We start from the raw sequence: 18,120 nt of genomic DNA, 5'->3' as shown, positions 1-18,120 counted from the left end.
CTCTCTCATTCTCTCTCCCTCTCTCCCTCCCTCTCTCTCCCTCTCTCTCCCTCTCTCTCATTCTCTCTCCCTCTCTCTCCCTCTCTCTCATTCTCTCTCCCTCTCTCCCTCTCTCTCCCTCTCTCTCCCTCTCTCTCATTCTCTCTCCCTCCCCCCCCTCTCTCCCTCTCTCTCCATCTCTCTCATCCTCTCTCCCTCTCTCTCCCTCTCTCTCATTCTCTCTCCCTCTCTCCCTCTCTCTCCCTCTCTCTCCCTCTCTCTCATTCTCTCTCCCTCTCTCCCTCTCTCTCCCTCTCTCTCCTTCTCTCTCATTCTCTCTCCCTCCCTCCCTCTCTCCCTCTCTCTCCCTCTCTCTCATTCTCTCTCCCTCTCTCTCCCTCTCTCTCATTCTCTCATTCTCTCTCCCTCTCTCCCTCTCTCTCCCTCTCTCTCCCTCTCTCTCTCATTCTCTCATTCTCTCATTCTCTCTCCCTCTCTCTCATTCTCTCTCCCTCTCTCCCTCTCTCCCTCTCTCTCCCTCTCTCTCATTCTCTCTCCCTCTCTCCCTCTCTCCCTCTCTCTCCCTCTCTCTCCCTCTCTCTCTCCCTCTCTTCCTCCCTCTCTCCCACTCTCTCTCCCTCTCTCTCTCTCCCTCTCTCTCCCTCTCTCTCTCTCATTCTCTTTTTCTTTTGTTTCTTTTAGTTTTATACAGTATAAAAACTTTGTATTTATCATCCATTACAATAAACAATAACAATGTAAGGAAAATAGGTTAAGTTTCTTATTTTAGGCTAAATAACCTGTAAAGTCCTATAAAAAGTTTTCCTGTGTTATTTCACAGGTCTGGAATGTATGGAAATGATGCATCAACCAAGAGATGAATATAATTGTAGTTCTCAGATGCAGGGACAGCAGCACAGTCTAAGAACTTCACAGTTTGTCATTTTTTTAAAACTTTTTTGGACTGGATCCCTTGTTTGTTTCCATAGCTGCATTTTTAGCAACAATACATTTTTAGCCTCAGCCACTGCAGTTGCTTAATGATATTTTAATTACTGTTCTTAGCAACAAAAAAAATCCTGAATCAAGAGGGATTTGATATGCGTTCTGTATTTTTATTTTTTTTTATCATGACTTAATCTTTGCTTATGGCAGATGATAAGGAAAAAAGGTACACGTTTTTTGTGGGCACTGCAATTGTATCTGTACTGTTTGTTAAATATTAATTTGACACATTTTTCTTAGCTTTATTTTTTATTATGTGCCGGTTTACATATATGCAATGTCAGACATCGCATGTGATTCGCACCGCACTGCTGTGCAAATCGAATGCGATGTCTGTACCATGCAAATTCAGCCATGCAGATGTTATGACTAAGGCCTTATAGGCTGAAACGCGTCAACTGATCTTATCAGCAGTTATGTTCTGTGGTTCCTGAATAAAGATGAAGATTTTTTTAAGAGCAACTACCGGTGTGCGGATCATCTTTCTATATATGTACTCAGTTAAACGGCTGTAGATCGGGCACCTGGGAGCTCGTTTATTGGTGACCTGTATGGGTAGTAGCACTGCTCCTTCTGTTTGCATGCAGATTTCATGGCTGAATTCGCATCGCATTTGGGCCAAAGTTGTACAGGACCCATTTTTTGGTCCGCGCCAGAATCGGTTCACATTGCGTGTTCACACCTATACGATCCGATTCCTGTCTGAACTGACAGTTTTCACTGCAATATGTAAACTAATCTGGGGGTGTCGTTAACTTTGTATTGACAGTCCTAGCAGTTCACATATGGCAGTGTGATTTGCCTGCGAGTCGGGTGCGATGCGGGAACCCGCAGTGGATTCGCAGGGTTCCCGCATTGCACCAATGTGAACTGGCATTAAAGGAGGAGTTCACTTTTAAAAAATAATACATGCAAAATATTTGCAGGTAAAAAATGTGCGTTTATTTTAACTAAGGAGAAAACACAAATGCCATACTAAGTGTAGCATGTGCGGATATTTATTGCGAGTGAAAAGACATGTACTCACAAGAGTAAAGACATTAAGGGCATTGTGCACTGTGATTAGCAAACATCACCAGAGCAGGGCGTCGGAGTGGTCTCTCAGCTGGGTGCTTGGAGGGATGTTGCCGGAGGTTTCCGGGGCTTCCTGGAGCCGTGGAGCGCACAGCGAACCAGTTGTGACTTCACTTCCTGGATGTCAATAAATGTCGTAGGTGGCGCATTAGCGGAGCATGCACTCATTCTTCAGGCCTTGCCAGTGCCATTTTGAAAGAGGGCTTTTAAGGATTCAGTAACGGCAGCAGGGTCCTAAACTCTGGCTGAAGTTTAGGTTATGTAATCACTATAGCTATAGTGCTGAATCTTAGAAGCACAATCTTAGAAGCACAAAACAATTAAAATCCCAAGAATATATATAAAAAAAAAAAACACATAGAGATATACAATATCTAAAAAAATATAAAATTAGGATTAAACCAAATGCATTTAAAATAATACAAAAAGGAATTCTATAATTTTGTATTATTTTAAATGCAGTTGGTTTTATCTTCATTTTATATTTTTTATATATTGTATATAAATATTTGTACATGCTTTACTTAGTATGGTGCTTGCGTTTTCTCCTTAGTTGTTCCCATTAGTCACTTCTTGCTTCCACACTGAGCCGCCACCCAAGTTAGCCTATGTATGGACTGTTGATGGACTTCACGAACTATTTTACAGACTTTTATAGAATTTATTCATATTGATCCTATCGAGAACATTGGGCTCACACTAGCACTTGCATTCTTTCGCCAATATATATATATATATATTTTTTTGTAGGAGACTGGAAAGCATTGCACCCACGATCAGGAGATCGCGGGTGAAAAGTAAGGCTTATGCAGACTGTCAGTATAAGCTGTCTGCTCGTACCTTGAACAAGAAGACAGTTAAACACTGACAGGAAGAACCAATGAACTTCTGCAATGAACGAACACAACAGCGCCCTGGTTGTTCTTTGAGAACCACAAGCTGAGAGCCGCAAAGGCTGTCAGTACTTAAAGTTTATTCATTTACAGAACTCTGTGAATGAATGACGTGGCCGTTTGGGCAGAGCCCCTCACAGGTGCGCTCTTTTCAAATAGTGACAGCGGGTGCGGTGAGAAGATTTCTGGCCTGCTGTCACAGGGAGGGGATCGGGGAGCAGCTGCAGGAGCTGGAACATGTGGGTGGAAGATGTAACATGTTCCCAAAGGTGAACTTAACTTTTAAGTGATTTTTAGAATCTCAGATTTTACCGATTTTGACTAATGATAGCAAAATCAAGAGATTGGCCAGTTTGGTGAAAAGCATGGTGAAATGCATAGAGTCAGTCGGGAAGGTGAAATAAGGTTGTTGGTGGTTTCCAAGGGAGTAACGGGCTTTAAATGGCTCTTGAGAGGCATGGAAGCTCCCTTCAGCTATATTTTTATCTTTTTCATAGCAAATGAAAACAGGCAGCAAAAAAAAACAAAACAAAAAAAGCACTATGGTACACAAAAAATGATCAGCTACCTAATGCCTTGTACACAAAAAAAAATAAAAATCATACGTTTAGTACGCATTGTTGAATTCAATACTAGTATCATGCAACAAAATGTGAACGATAAGTCGTCCGATTACCTGATCGTGTGTACGAGGCATTAAGGATACACACAAATACAACACTCAATAAAATGAACTAGTAACCTAAATACAGATTCCCCCCCCTCCCCCCCTTAAAAAATGATTTCGCTCAATGAGTAAAATTGACATTTCTGCTGCAACTAAATGTTGCTGACATTTGAATTCACACCACTCACCCTTAAAGAGGAGCTCCAGTCTCTCCCAAAAAAATTGACAGTCAGCAGCTACAAATACTGCTGACTTTAGATATAAGAACACATACCTGTCAAGGGATCCAGCATTGTCCTCACTGGAGCAGCTTCTTCAATCTGCTTCAGGTCCAGGCCCTGGTATACTAACACATTCCCACCCAGCCTATAGCAGATTGAAGGCTGGGCGGGGGCTTTACTTTTCTGACTGGACGTCATATGATGTCTCTCACATCACACCGCTGATCTAACTGATCAGGATAAAGAGCGGATAACGTAGGCTCTTTACAATGTAATCAACTTTATCCAATCACAGCTGATCACATGTAAACAAATGCTGGATTTCTGCATTTCCTTTCCTCAGCACTGTCAGTATCTGAGGAAAGGAAAGCCAATAACTGGCTTTCCAGTTACAGGGGACATTAAAACTGATAATCAGCTCCATCAGTGCAGCATATCAGTGCCCATCAGTGCAACATATCGGTGCCCATCAGTACAGCATATCAGTGCCCATCAGTGCAGCATATCAGTGCCCATCAGTGCCGTCCCATCAGTGACTATCAGTGCCATCTCACCAGTGTCCATAAGTGAAGCCTCATCAGTGCCCATCAGTGTTGCCTCATCAGTGCCTGTCAGTGTCTCAGGAAATGAAAGCTGATACCTGGCTTTCCAGTTACAGGGGACATTTACACTGATAATCAAGGCACTGATCATCAGTGCCCTGCTTATCAGTGCCCATCTGTGCAGCATATCAGTGCCCATCTGTGCAACATTTCAGTGCCCATCAGTACAGCATATCAGTGCCCATCAGTGCAGCATATCAGTGCCCATCAGTGCCGTCCCATCAGTGACTATCAGTGCCATCTTACCAGTGTCCATAAGTGAAGCCTCATCAGTGCCCATCAGTGTAGCCTCATCAGTGCCTGTCAGTGTCTCAGGAAATGAAAGCTGATACCTGGCTTTCCAGTTACAGGGGACATTTACACTGATAATCAAGGCACTGATCATCAGTGCCCTGCTTATCAGTGCCCATCTGTGCAGCATATCAGTGCCCATCTGTGCAACATTTCAGTGCTTATCAGTACAGCATATCAGTGCCCATCAGTTCAGCATATCAGTGCCCCCTATAATTGCCTGTCAGTGTCAATCAGTGTGACCTTTTTAATGCAGTCTCATCAGCGCCCATCAGTGCAGCATATCAGTGCCATTAGTGCCACCTTATCAGTGCAGCCTCAGCACTGCACATCAGTGCAGCTTATCAGTGCCCATCAGTGCCGCCTCATCATTGACCATCAGTGCCACCTCATTGGTGCCCATCAGTGCAGCCTCATCAGTGCCCATTAGTGCAGCCTCATCAGCACATATGAGTGAATAAGAAAAATTACTTATTTGTATGACTGTATAACAGAAACTAAGAAACTGTTTTTTTTTTTGTTTTTTTTTTTTTTTTTAATTTTCTCATTTCGTCTTTTTTCGTTTGTTTAGCAAAAAAAAAAAAACTGTGTGGTGATTAAATACCACCAAAAGAAAGCTCTATTTGTCCCCAAAAATGCTTAAATTTCATATGTGTATAGTGTTGCATGACCACGCAATTGTCATTTGAAGTGCGACAGTGCTGAAAGCTGAAAGTTGGCCTGGGCAGGAAGAGGGTGAAAGTGCCCAGTATTGAAGTGATTGACTAAGATAAAACTGGTAGTGAAGTTTCACTGCCGGCTTCCCACTGTACTGCTATCTCGCAGTCTTCTGGGACCTGTGATGTGTCCAAGAAGGCTGTGGGGGTAGTGCCAATTGTTGGGGGGGGGGGGGTGCAAACAAATGGAAACCTCCCCTTTTGAGTGAAGTTCTGCTTTAAGGAAAACTAAAGTGTATGCTGCATTCCAGGAGCTAAATAAACATTAGGAAGACTTAGTTCAGTGTACAGCATGGCTCCATTTCTACAAACACTATATAATAGTGCTCCATTGAAGTATTGGTTAGTCTTGGCTTATTATAATCAAAGCTTAGCACAGCAAGGGTTTCCATTTACCTAGAGAAAGAAGACAGCAGTGTGAACAAATATGCGCTTTCAAGTTATGCAATGTTTTTTTTTCCCCAAGGACCATGTCACACAAGCTACAGTATATTGTAGCAGAAATTTGTAGCATTTACAGAACTGATTTTTCTAGCATTTTGTTCCTGGGAAAATAAAAATTGCAGTCAATGAAATGTCTATGTCATATGTAACTAAGTTACTTAGCTGTTAGCTACAGAATTACCAGTGTCAGTGCCTACTGATGGTATAGCTCATGATCATGACTTGGGTTGTAGCTTTATAGAAAACCACATAAGCCAGCTAAAGCAGCAGCTCTACTGCCTGGTACAAAGTGCCAAAGAAAATAATCAGAGATTTATAACTGCTACTGATCTCTGCTACAAAGTTGCTAGTGTGTCACAGCTCTAACATGACTGCTAGTACTAAAGATGTGCCATCAGAAAAACAAAATATCTGTGGAGATGGATTTTTTTTTTTATCCATTTGTAATTGTAGGAAAAGTCTCTCTACATGTCTGTATTTTTATTGTAACTCTAAACTCTAGTCAGAAATATGTACACTACAGCTGAATTTGTACATACAAAGTACATAGTGTAACTACATGAATTTGTCTTAAAATCATCCTCCTGTTTTCACCTGTTTAGAGGAAATTGGACAGGGAAGGAAAGCACTTTTTTTCTTTTGGTTAACTATTAATATTGAATATTGTGTAGTTTTTTTATTCAGCCAGATGGATGAGCTTTTTCACATTATTTTATTTTGTCACTTTACAGCCCTGTGTAAAAAAAGCTGTTAGCAACAAAACTCAATAGCTCAAGAAGAAATTTAAAAAACACAGGTTATTGAGTCAAAAAAGTACCCATCTTAATAGATAGCTTCAAAGAGAGATAGCATGCCTGAATGGGAAATTCTTGTGCTGGGCTTACTCTTTAGGGCATTGAGCGACACACTGAGCAATCTTGGAATTCTTTGTATTCAATTTTTTTTTTGTAGAACAAAAATTATATATAATAGAACCCTTGTTTTTTGGTGTCTGTGTCTCCTGGTTACCATTGGGATTAAAAGCAAGGGAAATTTTAAAAAAACTGCTACAAATTTGCTAGTGTGTCACAGCTCTAAAATGACCGTTAGTACTATAGATATGTCATCAGAAAAACAAACTTTCTGTGGAGATAGATTTTTTTTTTATCCATTTGTAATTGTAGGAAAAGTCTCTCTACACGTCTGTATTTTTATTGTAACTCTAAACTCTAGTCAGGAATATGTACACTAACAGCTGAATTTGTACATACAAAGTGCATAGTGTAACTACATGAATTTTAATCATCCTCCTGTTTAGAGGAAATTGGACAGGGAAGGAAAGCACTTTTTTTCTTTTGGTTAGGTAATAATATTGAATATTATGTAGTTTTCTATTCAGCCAGATGGATAAACTTTTTCACATTATTTTATTTTGTCTCTTTACAGCCTTGTGTAAAAAAAAAAAGCTGTTAGCAACAAAACTCAATAGCTCAAGAAGAAATAAAAAAAACACAGGTTGTTGAGTCAGAAAAGTACCCATTTCTTATTAGATACAGTGCCTTGCGAAAGTATTCGGCCCCCTTGAACTTTGCGACCTTTTGCCACATTTCAGGCTTCAAACATAAAGATATAAAACTGTAATTTTTTGTGAAGAATCAACAACAAGTGGGACACAATCATGAAGTGGAACGAAATTTATTGGATATTTCAAAATTTTTAACAAATAAAAAACTGAAAAATTGGGCGTGCAAAATTATTCAGCCCCCTTAAGTTAATACTTTGTAGCGTCACCTTTTGCTGCGATTACAGCTGTAAGTCGCTTGGGGTATGTCTCTATCAGTTTTGCACATCGAGAGACTGAAATTGTTGCCCATTCTTCCTTGCAAAACAGCTCGAGCTCAGTGAGGTTGGATGGAAAGCGTTTGTGAACAGCAGTTTTCAGTTCTTTCCACAGATTCTCGATTGGATTCAGGTCTGGACTTTGACTTGGCCATTCTAACACCTGGATATGTTTATTTGTGAACCATTCCATTGTAGATTTTTCTTTATGTTTTGGATCATTGTTTTGTTGGAAGACAAATCTCCGTCCCAGACTCAGGTCTTTTACAGACTCCATCAGGTTTTCTTCCAGAATGGTCCTGTATTTGGCTCCATCCATCTTCCCATCAATTTTAACCATCTTCCCTGTCCCTGCTGAAGAAAAGCAGGCCCAAACCATGATGCTGCCACCACCATGTTTGACAGTTGGGATGGTGTGTTCAGGGTGATGAGCTGTGTTGCTTTTTCGCCAAACATAACGTTTTGCATTGTTGCCAAAAAGTTTGATTTTGGTTTCATCTGACCAGAGAACCTTCTTCCACATGTTTGGTGTGTCTCCCAGGTGGCTTGTGGCAAACTTTAAACAACACTTTTTATGGATATCTTTAAGAAATGGCTTTCTTCTTGCCACTTTTCCATAAAGGCCAGATTTGTGCAGTATACGACTGATTGTTGTCCTATGGACAGAGTCTCCAACCTCAGCTGTAGATCTCTGCAGTTCATCCAGAGTGATCATGGGCCTCTTGGCTGCATCTCTGATCAGTCTTCTCCTTGTATGAGCTGAAAGTTTAGAGGGATGGCCAGGTCTTCGTAGATTTGCAGTGGTCTGATACTCCTTCCATTTCAATATTATCGCTTGCACAGTGCTCCTTGGGATGTTCGAAGCTTGGGAAATCTTTTTGTATCCAAATCCGGCTTTAAACTTCTCCACAACAGTATCTCGGACCTGCCTGGTGTGTTCCTTGTTCTTCGTGATGCTCTCTGCGCTTTAAACGGACCTCACAGTGCAGGTGCATTTATAAGTAGACTTGATTACACACAGGTGGATTCTATTTATCATCATTAGTCATTTAGGTCAACATTGGATCATTCAGAGATCCTCACTGAACTTCTGGAGAGAGTTTGCTGCACTGAAAGTAAAGGGGCTGAATAATTTTGCACGCCCAATTTTTCATTTTTTTATTTGTTAACAAAGTTTGAAATATCCAATAAATTTCGTTCCACTTCATGATTGTGTCCCACTTGTTGTTGATTCTTCACAAAAAATTACAGTTTTATATCTTTATGTTTGAAGCCTGAAATGTGGCAAAAGGTCGAAAAGTTCAAGGGGGCCGAATACTTTCTCAAGGCACTGTAGCTTCAAAGAGAGATAGCATGCCTGAATGGGAAATTCTTGTGCTGGGCTTACTCTTTAGGACACTGAGTGACACAATGAGCGACACACTGAGCGATCTTGGAATTCTTTGTATACAATGTTTTTTGTAGAACAAAAATGATATATAATAGAACCCCTGTTTTCGGGTATCTGTGTCTCCTGTTGACCATTATCATTGGGATTAAAAGTGAGGGAAATTTTAGAAAACTGTCAATTTTAAAAATTTGTCACTGAAACAGTAATAAAGGGAAAATCTTCCAGTGGACACATTTTATGCTGTCTAAAGGTCACATGTTACAGTCTGACTGTACAATCTGCCTTATATACTGTATGCTAGGATGAGCGGCACAGCAGCAGGGACACTGCCAGTGGGCAATTTGGCAGGATACTCTGGGGGGGGGGGGATTTGGCCCCCCCCCCCCATATCTATGCCCCTGGCTAACAAGTATGTAGAGGAAGAGCCTGCCTGATTGGATTCAAAGTGATTGGATAATTTAGGTAGTTCCTCATATTGTATACTTTAGTAGATCTAGAGTTGCTGGTAAAAAGATTTTAAGGTCAGGCTGTATCATGTATAGGCAGCCTAAAAGAGGAGATTCTCTTTAAAGCGGAGTTCCACCCTCAAAAGTGACTTTGGCCCATCCGCTTGCTCTGTGTCACCTGAAAAAGAAATGGATAATGACAATTTTTTTTTATTTACTTACCTTGTTTTTGAAGAAAATATGCCTACCTTACTTGCACTTCCTCCCTCTGTAGACGCGGCCCGCGCTATCACCTCCTGCTTGCGTTGACTCCTGGGAGCTGAACGTCATCGCTCCCAGGAGTCAATGTGCCTGTGAACTTTCCCAGGTTGCATTTACCTTTTAGAAGAAATACTTACCTTGAAAATTTCTTGTCCAGTGCTGCCATCTCAGGTGTGGGCAGCTGAAGCCAGGGCGTCCTCTTCGGTGTCCTCTTCAGTCCCAGAATGCCCTGCACTGGCCCCTCTCATCAGTTCCGGTGCAGGCGCGTCATCCCTGCACAGCTTCTGGGCATGCCCAGAAGCTGTTTAGCAAGGTATGACAGCGCCTGCACCGGAACTGACGTCGGGGCCGTTGCAGGCGCATTGATTCCTGGGAGCGATGACGTTCAGCTCCCAGGAATCATTGCATGCCAGGAAGTGACGACTCGCCGCGGCCGCCGAGGGGAGGAAGAGGAAGTAAGGTAAGTATATTATCTTCTAAACAAGGTAGGTAAAAATAAAAAAAAAATTGCGATTATCCATTTGTTTTTCAGGTGACCCGGAGCAAGAAGATGGAGGTAAGTATAATTTTAGGGTGGAACTCCGCTTTAAGTAAAAAATTCAATATACAATTTCAGTCTTCTTTATGCCCTTTACTTTGTTTGTTGTGCCTGAATCCTAAACTCAGTTGGTAAAATTATGAATTGGACTCTGACTTCCCAGTGGCTGAGTCTTTGGCAAGCCTCTCATACACTTCATTAAACTGTTCTGTTCTTTACAGTAATTTCCATGCTACTCAATGGCTGTGAAAAACTGAGCTCTCTTTTTGTTGGCAGGTTCGCAGTTTACTGAAGGGGCCACTGTCTCTGAAGGATCTTGCACCTTTGAAAACAACACATGTGCCTACAAATCTGCCTTTGCCTTTCTTCCATGGGTTGTAAATTTGGAAGGTACAGTCAATCTCATTTTAGTTTACTGTTTTTTTTTTTCTTTCACAATTGTGCTATGAGTGCTGTTTGGAGATTTTAAAAACCTGGTCATGTTTACAGTCACATACGAGTAAAGCACTAGGAACCTTATCAAGAGGTTCAAACTCAGAACATCAAAAGAGCAGCATTACTTCAGTATACAACTATCAGCGCCAGGTATCCTGGATTTGCAGGACTTGTCACTGGCTTTATTGTTTTGTCTCCTGAAATTGTAATGGTTTTCAGAGCTGACTACATCCTAAAGTCTTTTTTTTTTTCCAAAATAGAGCTCAACGATAGGAAGGGTTAGAACCCTTGTCAGATGTATGTTGCTAATTCTAAACCGTTTGTTTTTTTTCTGTCATGTAACAACATACCTCTCTATTGTCTCCCATTTGGAGGGACTGTGTTCTTCCTGGGACTTAGACTGGCCATACATCATACAATTTTCTTGTACAATTTTCCTTTCGATTTACCAAAACCATATAATATGAGGTCATACATAAACACTTTCAATTTGTATGCAATCAGACAGGCTCTTGTACTACATTGTTGAAGGTAAATCTAATGGGATAGCAGGCAGGACTTTATTCTATACTTTAATAACTTAAACTAAAATAAAAGAGACTGACAACACCATTTGGAAAAATAAAGGCCGCGGCCGTTTTAATACTTGTATTAAAATTTGTTAACATAAACTCAATAACTTTAACCCGATCACTGAGATCCAGGTTACCAACAAATTATAATATCAAAAAGCAAATTATCCAAACATACACATCCCAATAAAAAGGGATAAACCACAAGAAAAAAGTCCCTCTTTGCACCACGCAAAGATGACCCAACAAGTATAAACTGGCCGCGACAGCCAAGGGGAGGGGAGGGAGGGGAACAAAACTTTTCAACTTGACACGACGTTCTTCCTGAGGTAAGTGGTGCTTCAGGAGCTGAGCCCCCCTTTAAATAGATCCTGGGCAGGCTCAAAGGCGGGAGAAAAACAAGAAAAAACCAGTTTGAATGTTATTCTTCCTAGCTACAGAATAAGCCCCACAGTGATTGGGGCTTATTCTGACCATACACTGGCTAGCCCACCTAAATCTGCCTAGTAACCTATTGTACTGACTAAAGGATTCTTATTTTTTACAAAAAGCCTGCCGCCATCCCATCTAGAAAAAGGGGCTCATTTGAACCCCTTTTTCTTTACAAGGAAATTTAATAAGAAATTCTAGAATTTTTATTATTATACAGGATTTATATTGTGCCAACAGTTTATGCAGTGCTTTAAAACAGGCAGGCAGTACAATTACAATTTACAATAATATGTATGGCCAGTTTAAATGCCTCAGTCCCTATACCTCTATTACATTTCCATTGTTTTGCTCAAATGTATAGATGTATTAGTTATACATTAGTCATTATGGGGGCTGATTTACTAAAACTGGAGAGTTAGAAATCTGGTACAGCTCTGCACAGAAACCAATCAGCTTCCAGGTCATTTTGTCAAAGCTTTATTGAACAAGCTGAAGTTAGAAGCCGGTTGGCTACCATGAACAGCTATACCAGATTTTCCACTCTCCAGTTTTAGTAAATCAACCCCTAAGGCCCCTTTCACACAGGCGGACCGTTGAGATCCGCCTGTCCGTTTTTTTGGCGGATCTGAACAGTTCCCCCATGCATCTCTATGGGGCATCGGATGTCAGTGGAGACGTCCGCTGACATCCGATCTGTCAAATCTGGACGGATGGAAAATAGGGTCCGTTCCCATCCGATTCCCCCATAGAGTTGCATGGGGCTCTGACAGATGTGTCTCCGCACACAGTGCGGAGAACAGCTGTCATTCTCCTACTCAGCGGGGGATCGGCGGATCGATCTCCCGCTGAGAAAAACAGAGTCCGTCCAACGGACAGTGTGTGTGAAAGAGCCCTTAGTGTATTTCCAAAAATGTTGTACTACACTAAATTTTTTTATCAAACCTCTAAATTATTACATTTGTTTTTGTTTTTTAAAAGCCAGTATAAAGTAAATAGGAGGTAAAAAAAAATGGAAAATGGACTTATGGGTTAAACCAATTATGTTATGTGTGTTCACTCATTGTGGACCACATAACCATTAGTGTGTTCTTTGACTACACATGTTGTGCATAGACAAGGGGGGTGATTTGATAAGGGGAAGAAGAACTTTGCAAAGTGCAGTTGGTCCAGAGCTTAGTAAATGAGCAGAAACTCAGCTGAATTTCATCATCCAATCATGTGCAAGCAAAAATGCTCATTTTTTTTATTTTACTTGCAGGTGATTGGGTACTCTTTGTGAAGGGAAGCCTTATGTAATTTACTAAGCTCTGGAGCAACTGCACTTTGCAAAGTGCACAGTGTAAATGCCTTTAGTAAATCAACCCCAAGGTGTCCATCTTTTTGATTAATAACATACTCTTTATTGTAAAAAAAAAAAAAGAGAAAGATACTTGCAGACAACAGCGTAACGACAGTGCAGCAAGCACCGTTACGACAGTTCAACAAGCGCTGTTACAACAGTTCAACAAGCACCGTTACAACAGTGCAGCAAGCACCGTTACGACAGTGCAACAAGCACCGTTAGTCCATCCTTCTTATGTGTTTGGCGAGGTAGGTGTAGTTAGGAAAAGTCTCACCACTAAGGACACAGCATTAAAAACCTGACATTGGCAAATCCCCCTAATAACAGCACTGACATCAATCGAATGTGTCAAAAAAGTAGGTTTTAGCTGAAGTTGGGCTTTAAAATGTAAGTTCACAACTTTGACACTCAAAAATGGATAATGTCATCATATGTGCTCCAGCATTTAATTTACATATACACTTTATTCCAATAAACATACATTTGACATAAGACATTTGCTTTGGTGGTTACTCTATGTATGCTGGCTCTTTTTTGGGTTTATGTGACCTGCCCAGTGGTAGACTGTGCACATGTTAAAATACAAATCAGGTTAAGTGATCCCACCAGCAGTTTTGTCTGTCAACATAGGGGCTCAACAGTGGCGGCTGGTGCTCAAAAACAGAAAAAAGTAAAAGGCATTGCTTTGCGGCAAAAAACGCTGTAAAAGATTGCGTGACTTTGAGGTCACAAAAGTGTGAAAGGGGCCTTCAGTAATTAAGGTATAGTGTGCCCCCTTTCAATGCAGAGAGACCAGCGTGCCCCCTTTCAATGCAGAGAGACCAGCGTGCCCCCTTTCGAAGCAGAGTGACCAGCGTGACCCCCTTCAATGCAGAGAGACCAGCGTGCCCCCTTTCAATGCAGAGAGACCAGCGTGCCCCATTTCAATGCACAGAGACCAGCGTGCCCCCTTTCAATGCAGTGATCAGCGTACATGCCCCCTTCAATGCAGTGACAAGCGTACATGCCCCTTCAATGCAGAGATCAGCGTGCATGCCCCCTTCAATGCAGTGACCAGCATACATTCCCCCAATGCAGAGACCAGCATACATGCCCCCTTCAATGCAGTGACCAGCATACATTCCCCCAATGCATAGATCAGCGTGCATGCCCCCTTCAATGCAGTGACCAGCATACATTCCCCCAATGCAGAGATCAGCATACATGCCCCCTTCAATGCAGTGACCAGCATACATTCCCCCAATGCAGAGATCAGCATACATGCCCCCTTCAATGCAGTGACCAGCATACATTCCCCCAATGCAGAGATCAGCGTGCGTGCCCCCTTCAATGCAGTGACCAGCATACATTCCCCCAATGCAGAGATCAGCCTGCGTGCCCCCTTCAATGCAGTGACCAGCATACATTCCCCCAATGCAGAGATCAGCGTGCGTGCCCCCTTCAATGCAGTGACCAGCATACATTCCCCCAATGCAGAGATCAGCGTACGTGCCCCCTTCAATGCAGTGACCAGCATACATTCCCCCAATGCAGAGATCAGCGTGCGTGCCCCCTTCAATGCAGTGACCAGCATACATTCCCCCAATGCAGAGATCAGCGTGCGTGCCCCCTTCAATGCAGTGGACAGCATACATTCCCCCCAATGCAGAGATCAGCGTGCGTGCCCCCTTACTTACCTGGAGCAGCCAGCGGCGGTGGGCGGCTTCTCCTCAGTCCCCCGGCACGGCTTCTCCTCAGTCCCGGCGGCGCATCTCCTCCAGTCCTCCCGCTCCCGCCTCCTCCTCGGCCAATGGCATGGGGTTTGCCTTGCGGCCAATCAGGAAGCGCGTATCGGACGCGCTTCCTGATTGGCCAGGAGGAGGATCGGTGTGACAATAGCGAATTTTCATTCGCTATTATCATACAATGGGTGGGCTCGGGGCGCACTGCTCTGCGCCCCGGCTCCACCCTTTGCATCACCCTATTAGAGCCTCGGGCTCTAATCAGGTGATTTTAAAAAAAAAACCCATTAAGCTCCATGCGTCCGGCGCCCCTGCATGCAGATTAGGGGGCCGGACGTATGGATGGGGGGGGCGCCCCTGTGCCCTCAATACAACGGCCGCCACTGGGGCTCAACGTTTAGACATATTACCCTTGAGGAGTGGTAAAACCTGGGTAAATGTACAGGGTCAGAAGCAACACATCAATGTAAAGAATTATGAAAAGTTGGGAATAAATATTTAAATATAAATAAATACATGAAGTAACAAGCCTACTTTACATGGGCGATTATATGAATGCACTGGATTCCAGCGGCAATAATCAGAGGATTCTTGTGACTAGGATGACAGGTTTATGCAAACAGCCGTGGTCCCTCAGCATGTATAAAGTAATGACAGGCTGAGAGGAACCATCACTGTTCGCATATAACCGCACACTAAGCAGTTACATGTACTTACGGACAGATGGGCAAACCTCAATGCAAATAGATGCATCCAGGCTCACACATCCATCCCTAACCATATTAATACTGCTGGTTTTACAGACACATGAAAACAGTGATGGTTCCTCTCAGCCTGTAATTACTTTGTACAGGCTGAGTGTCCAACACTGTTTGCATATACCTGTCAGTGACATTGTAATAAAATAAAATTATAAAAAATAATACAATTAAAATACCAAAAAATAAAAACTACTGACACCAGTGGGTGAACTTCCAGGATCGTAAAGGTCACACTTGCGACCGGGCCCTGGCATTCCACCACCGTGGGGAGGCCCCAAGATGGCAGGAAGGGGGCCCACTGCAGAACTTGTGAAAGGGTCAACTGCAGGACCGTAAAAAAAGGGCCCCGCAATGAGAGTAAAGGGCCCCAGGTTCAGTGGGAAGAGCCTCAGGCTTGAAGGGAAGGGCCCCGGCCAGGGGTCTGGGGGGCCCTTCATGGTTTCTTTCACCGGGGCCCTGAAGGTTCTAGTTATGCCTCTGCACAGAGTACATATCCCAGCACACTATAAAAGGGAAATAGAACACACAGGATCCAATATTTGGATATTTAACAGACCATATTATGACCAGTTTAGGTATACCGGATTAGCACTAAACTTCCTGAAAATGATTTTATGAGGTTGGCAGTCCTGTAAGGCAGCAGCATAGTTTAAATAAATAGCAAGGTTAGGCACATACAGGCTCATTTATAACCAGAGCTGCTGTTAGAAATCACGGGGCCCCATACAGCCTACCTGACAGCCACCCAAATGAATCAAGACGATATTTTCACTAAAAAATACACTAAAATCATTATTAGCAGACACAAACATAAAAGAGAACCTGTTTGAATTAGCCCAAAAAAAACAATTATAATTTTTTAATGTTTACAATTATTTTATTTTATTTTTTTTTAAATGATTTATTACAATGCTTAATATTTTTTTTTCCAATTTGTTATTTTTTTTACAGAACAGGGAAGCCTGCAGTGCTGAGGGGGGCACAGTGAAAGGGGTGTCACACGGGGAGGGTGGGGGGATCAGAAGCAGCCAGAACAGGGAGGGTGATCGGTGGTGGAGAAGCAATTACAGGAATGCCCTGTGTCTGTGTCTCTACCTGCAGCAGCTGAAAGCTGGCAGGAGGGGGAGAAAGTGGCTTTCAGCTGCTGCAGAGAGCTGAACAGGGCTTCCTTCTGTAATTGCCCCTCTGCCCGACCGCACCAATTCCCTGTGCTGTTGCCCCCCCCCCCCCACGTGTGCCTGGGCCCCCAACAGGAGGACTGGTGCCCCCCCCCCCCCCCCCCGTCAGTAGCTTATAAAAGAGAATGAATATCACAATCTATTCTGTTATGCATCTCTGTGCAATGAAATCGGCGGCACATCTCATGTAAAAAAATGGGTATGTAGCCTGTGAAGTCCTTAGGAAGTTCTCTATGTCTGAAATAAGGCAGACAATATCTTAGTCTTACAGAACCAAATGCCTGGCAAGTAACACCTGCCACTGTGGTTACACAGTCACCAACTGCTGATCAAATGGGGGATTCCCACCACTGAATTCAATTAGCTATTTATATATTCACACACATTCATTCCCAAATGGAAAGTTGCCTTTGTCAGCTGTAACTGTAGCAAAGCGGGGTATTCTACCACATAACTGTATCACTGTCTGAAATAATGAAGACCACAAGTAGCTGGATCAATTGTGTGCTGTGAATGTTTTGCATTTATTCAAGATGACTTGAGTTAACTTTGTAAAACAGTATTTGTCATGGAATCTGTTCGTGTTATGTCCTTCTGTGCTTGCAATTATTTGTATTCTGAGTTATGAAACTTTAATATAAATATATTGGTCATGCTTGCTTAAAGTGACCCTTTCACTAGTATAAAATATTTTCACCAGCTACCCCTTTGGTAGTATACTGTATTTATGGCCGATTGGCAGCATATCTGCATCTCTACAGTACACATTTAGGCTCCATTCCCACTTGTACGACTCCTAAGTCCTGCGACTTTGGAGTGCAATTTTGACGCAACTTTGGATGGGTTACACTTGGATGCGACTTTGGCTTTGACCAATGATAACAGGCAACTGTTGCACAACTGTTGCATGTATAACATTCAGGTGTGACTTTTATGTGACTTTTGAGAGTTTACATTGCAGTCTAGAGCACATAAGTCGCATGAAAGTCAGACCATAGTAGTGCAGGGACATTTTTAAAGTTGCTGTGACTTTAAGTCGCCTATATCTGAACAGTTGTCATTGAAAAATATGAGGTGCAACTTGTCATGTGATTTTAGTGTCTAAAGTCACATGACAATTTACACAAGTGTGAATGGAGCCTAAGGCGTTTCTTTGAATGCCTCTCACATATCCACAAATGGTGTTTTTGTTACAGAGAAGGGATAGAGCCTTTTCCAGGTTTTTATTGCTGTCTGTATCTTCATTTTGGAGATTTCTCCTCACTTCCTCTGATAAATAGTGTAACTTAAAGCAGGAACTGAAGACATTTAACAAAAGACTGCGAGGAAGCACA

The 18,120-nt window shown here is 42.4% G+C and overlaps 1 protein-coding gene across 1 annotated transcript in view; it reads left to right on the top strand.

Moving 5' to 3' along the window:
* MAMDC2 (MAM domain containing 2) overlaps positions 1-18,120 on the top strand; it is a 199,326-nt gene that overhangs the window by 40,591 nt on the left and 140,615 nt on the right. Inside the window, 1 exon segment of the mRNA XM_082247924.1 lies at positions 10,622-10,735. Within this exon segment, the coding sequence (XP_082104050.1) occupies positions 10,622-10,735 (114 nt within the window).

This window comes from Pelophylax lessonae, assembly GCF_965119305.1.
Source record: "Pelophylax lessonae genome assembly, chromosome: 1".
Classification (NCBI taxonomy): Eukaryota; Metazoa; Chordata; class Amphibia; order Anura; family Ranidae; genus Pelophylax; species Pelophylax lessonae.
The sequence above is the reverse complement of the archived record's forward strand: the minus strand, read 5'-3'. Positions and strand labels throughout refer to the sequence as shown.